Genomic DNA, 5,125 nt, shown 5'->3' on the forward strand with positions numbered 1-5,125 from the left:
CGAAAGCTCTTTGGTCTTGGCCATGGCGGAGTTTGGAGTCTGACTGTTTGAGGCTGTGGACAGGTGTCTTTTATACAGATGATGAGTTCAAACAGGTGCCATTCATACAGGTAACGAGTGGGGGACAGAAAAGCTTCTTACAGAAGACGTTACAGGTCTGTGAGAGCCAGAGATTTTCCTATGTTTGAGGTGACCAAATACTTATTTTCCACCCTAATTTACGAATAAATTCTTTACAAATCCTACCATGTGAATTCATGGATTTTTTTTCACATTCTGTCTCTCACAGTTGAAGTGTACCTCTGGTGCAAATTACTGACCTCTGTCATCATTTTAGGTGGGGGAACTTGCACAATCGGTGGCTGACTAAATACTTTTTTGCCCCACTGTATTACATGGATATTAACTAGTATGTGGATTCTCTATATTAAATGGGGTCACTTAAAGGTTAGGTGTTTTTTTTGTTTGTTTTTTATAGAGGGATTTCTAGTATAGCGAAGCACTAATTGGTTACAGTTTACACCCACAAAACCATGGTTGTTTGCAAATCACTGGGTGAATATGATGTGTGTTAGTAAATCACCAACAGCTCCTACTCCCTTTTAAACCTTTTTGCTGCTGCCAGTAAATCCCAATATCTTACCAGGAGCCTTCTATTTTTAACGCAAGACACAGACCACCATGGATTAAACTAAGAAAAAAATATCCCAGTGGATGATTAATAGAGGTATAATCCAGGCTAGAGGCTTCATAACTCTCTATGCGAGAGGTCCATACCTCATCAAAAAGGTGAGCTGAGGATAAGCTCAGAGTACAAGTTTCCTGGTCTATCACACGTATTCCAATGTTAGCGCCTCACCTGCTCAAGTTTCCAGTGGAACTCGGCCGGCCGGAAGGTGTCTACCTGGGTGAAGTCTCTCCTCAGCAGAAACACCAGGCGGCAATTATGGACATACAGCGAGTAGTGATGACGGTTCATCTCTGTGGGAGGTAAAAAGAGGAGTAGACACCAGGGACCAAATCACCTCACCTACTCACAGCTGACAGGTAAAGCAAGCCTGACAGGTGGCTCTCACAAATCTGGGACAGCAGCACTTTTCTAAAGGAGGTGAGTTTGCAGGCAGATAGTCTTTCACTGGAATTTAAAAAAACAACAACAAAAATAATCCCTGCAGGGAGGGCATGCTGTCCACAGAGCTGCAAATTTTGTTCAATGTGCCACTATTAAACAGTATCACATTGAAATAAGTATTTCACAAACAGTTGCTGTTTAGATCTGTGGAGGAGCTATAGATATATTCTATACATGTGTAGCTCTATTGTATGGAGGAGTGATATTAGGATGATTTAAGCGGTGATTTATGGTTTTACATCGAACAAAAACAGATATTATCAGACTCTGAGTCTTTATTGCACCACTGTCACTTGGGGTATTGCAGTCAGTGTCTTATACCTTTGCTCACAGACCACAATTCTCCTGTCAACTGACCACACAACACATGATCCACCAAAGAATCAAGGTGCACTTCATTTGTGGTGTTTGAATTTAATTCTGATTTACGATTTCTGCTAATCCCCCCTTACTACAGCTTACCCAGACATCTCTTATAACCTAATGAAATGTCAAAAAATATATTTTTTCCATGAAATGTGTTAACAAATGGCTCACCAGTCTTGTCAGAGTTACAAAGTAGGGTCTCCTTTTCAGCTCTGAGCCCTGGACTAGGCCCATGCTTCATCCATGTTGCAATGGTAAACTGGTCTGTCAAATTCTGTGGTACCACCCAGTCTGGGATTTTGGCTGCCTGACGACCGTCAAACCTGAAGATCAAGTCGCTGTCCCTCCCGCTGTCAGACACTAGGGACGCTGTCCAATTGGTGGCCGTGCCGGGAGCAGGGAGGAGGTCAGTGCTACCCGACGAAGCGCCTGGGGTTATTGCCGTGGGAACAAACAAGAGGTGAGACAGTAGATCTGTCAACAACAATCATGGCAGATACGCAGTGTGCATTGCCTTATTCTTGGCTATGATTACTTAAGAGTAATGCAGATGGCAGGGTTTAATAAGGAATCAATGGGCTGAGATAGCTACGGAATGTGGGTATTGATTCATGGCAAATGAAGCTAACTTTCAAAAGAAATGTGAGCCACTATTCATAAATTCAGAACATAGCTCACTGCTATAATGCACCTCTATGGAAACAGAGAGGAAATACTAACCAAGCACTATGGTAACACAAAGAGAAAAAGACATAGCAAAGGCTTGGTAAGAATCAGCCAGTCGCACAGATGGCTTACAGCTGACACGATCCCTACACATCCTGACAAAACAGACCTGTCGTTACCGTCCTGCACTGAGCTGGCTCATTTGGTTTCTCTTCCTCCCTTTCAAAGCAGCTCCATCATTCCTTTGACACAATAACCCTAATATGTTGAGCCCCGTCCAGTCTTTGTTTTCGAGCCGTCACCTTGACAAACGCAGCCCCTGACACATGCTCACCTCGCTCCTCCATGCATACGACATGCCCCCACCCATCTATCTTCTGCTTTTCCTGTGTGACAGTAAAACATTTATTTCGTCCCTTTAAAATACATTTATGAATTGTTTCTAATGGCTTACTGACGGAAATGGATCAAAGCGACCTGGGAGCTATGATGTTATAGGAGAAAAACCAACCAACCAAAAAAAACAAAACAGGAAGTGTCACAACTCACTGTGTCCCTTGTCCTGGCAAAGAAACTCGAACATGCATCTGTTCATTTCCGCTAATAACACATTAGCACGTTAATTGATGTTTTTCACTCGTTTGTGAAACCCTGTTTTTCTCCACTGCGTGCTCGTGGCGCCGTCGACGTTCTGATTCCAGTAATTAGATTCCCTCAGTAAATAAATACCCATCGACTCCTCCAGCACCCAGCTGCAGCCTTTCCTTTGCCCGATGTCTTTGTACATTATCTCAAATTGATTGTGCTTTAAAAAAGCTATTACAATTTATTCTATTTGCTATCAGATAACGATTATGAGGTGCCTGAAAAGGCCTCTTTAGTGGTAAACCATGCGTGGACTGGGAGCCAGGGGAGGCAGGGAGTGGATGTTATGCATTCAGATTAGGTGGAATGTGGCTTGTGAAGGCCGTTAGTCAAAGATGATGACTCCAGCCCTCCTGCTGGCAGTGCGGTGTGGGTGGGGGTATAGGCTCGACTACTCTGCTGGCGCTCTGGGCACTGACACGGCGGCTCGACTGCTCATCAGTCACTGAGGAGAAAGCGCGGCTGCATCTAGGGCGGCTAATGCCCTCGCTCTGTCACATCATTAGTGACACAGCCTTAACTTGCCATTCTGGTGCCTTCATTTAGCACAGGGGTTTACCGGGGACATAAGTGGAGATAAGAAAGCAACACGGACTGGGAGCTTTCAGATGTTGATTTAAAAAGGGCACAGAAACACACCTCGGGCGCCGTCTGACCCTGGTGCTCAACGCATGGACTCCATTAATGCTTTTAGCAGGATCTAACTTCTAATTTACTGCCCCAACTTTTAGTTGCCTCAGACAGCAGTCTTTGATGAGCCATATACTGTGTAAATCTGCATATCAACCATCGATTTAATAGTCACAAGTTTTTATCTTAATTATTGCTCATTTCGACCACACAAGAATAGCTAGTGATTATGAAAACACAGTAACCCCGAATAACCCACCACAGAGTTTTTGTAGAGATTTCTCAGAATAGGTCTCCCGGTCGCAGCCCTTTCCAATGTGGCTGGTCTGCAGCTCCACCGTGGTCCTCACCGAGGACAGAGGTCCGCCACAGGTCTCGAGGTGCATCCTGGGAAACAGCTGCTTACTGCCTGTTCCTGGCTCATAGTCCACTCGCTTATTCCAGCCTAGGTGAAAAGAAGAGATGGAGTGACAGTCTTAGAGAGGATATATTATATTGTAGAGTTCATCCTGTGAGCGGATGCAGATTATTATCTGTAATAATATCAGATTTTCACAAGCCTGTCGTTGCTTTTGTTATTGCACGTTTTGCGCCTCATTTTGTCCATTTAGACTGCCATCAAAACAACACCAATTCCAATTTTTCTCTGTCACTGGTATTTCTGGCATCACAACTCAATATCCTTCTGGCAGAATGTACCCTACTAATGAAATTGCTGCATTGTTGTTGGAGTGCAGTGCAGTACCTGCATTAGCGGCAATAGTCATTATGCTGTCACTGTCTGCCATGTCAGCTGTGAATTGTGTTTTTCTATCTGGGAAGGCTATTATTTTGTGTGGCAGTAAATTTTTTTCCCTTTTTCAATCAATTTCTTTTTCCAGGCTTTGCGGTGTGATGTTGTGTTCATCTGCAGTGTCTTCTATTTAACAACAGAATGAATTGTGGAATTCTGTAACCCGTTTAATGTTGTGTTTACAGTGAGCCGTTCTCACTCATTATCTCACTTTCAAACAGAGCATTTGGCATATCTATAAATGCTGTCAGCACATATTTCCAACATTTCCTCATCCCTGTTACTTCTTTTACTTTGCTTCCTCTGTCATACGCCAGCATCACCGCATCATCGCTCATGAAACTGGCACTTTAAAAACAAATTATGTGACCTCAGAATTATTGATACCAGCTCTAAACCATCCTGCCCAGTCCATGCTTTTTTCACAAGCATACATGAGCTCGAATCCATCCACTGTCTATCTACTCCTCTGTCCACGATTACTAGCCAGGAGCTGGAGGCATAAGCATGAAGCCAAGCTGACCGAAGAAGAAGGGAGCATCTTTTTGTTGCTCACAAGCCTGTTAAATCTGCCATGTTCACTTCCTCTCACACTCACCAGCTCATGCTGAAACACATACACATGCTGCATCTGTTTTGCAGTTGATTTACTTCCTCTAGACTGCAATTGCTCTGGGCTACAGCACCACTGTTTCTATGGGATTGGCTGTAGCAGAAATGAAAATAGGTACCAACAACAGTGCACGCTAAACAAGAACAAAAGCACATGCAGGAGCATTTTAAGAAAAGGCCACAAGCACAAAAGACTTGGCTAATTTAGCCTTTTTTTCCTTCTTTCTCTTACTCTCTCCCACACACACACACACACACACACACACACACACACACACACA

General features: G+C 43.7%; 1 protein-coding gene across 1 annotated transcript in view; it reads right to left on the reverse strand.

Moving 5' to 3' along the window:
• LOC102292773 (calsyntenin-2) overlaps positions 1–5,125 on the reverse strand; it is a gene marked incomplete in the record, with an annotated part of 341,630 nt that overhangs the window by 76,085 nt on the left and 260,420 nt on the right. Inside the window, 3 exon segments of the mRNA XM_005926617.3 lie at positions 860–981; positions 1,670–1,927; positions 3,699–3,884. Coding sequence (XP_005926679.2) covers positions 860–981; positions 1,670–1,927; positions 3,699–3,884 — 566 coding nt within the window.

The sequence above is a fragment of the Haplochromis burtoni genome, unplaced genomic scaffold (assembly GCF_018398535.1).
Source record: "Haplochromis burtoni strain Fernald_Lab_line unplaced genomic scaffold, NCSU_Asbu1 Contig_94, whole genome shotgun sequence".
Lineage (NCBI taxonomy): Eukaryota > Metazoa > Chordata > Actinopteri > Cichliformes > Cichlidae > Haplochromis > Haplochromis burtoni.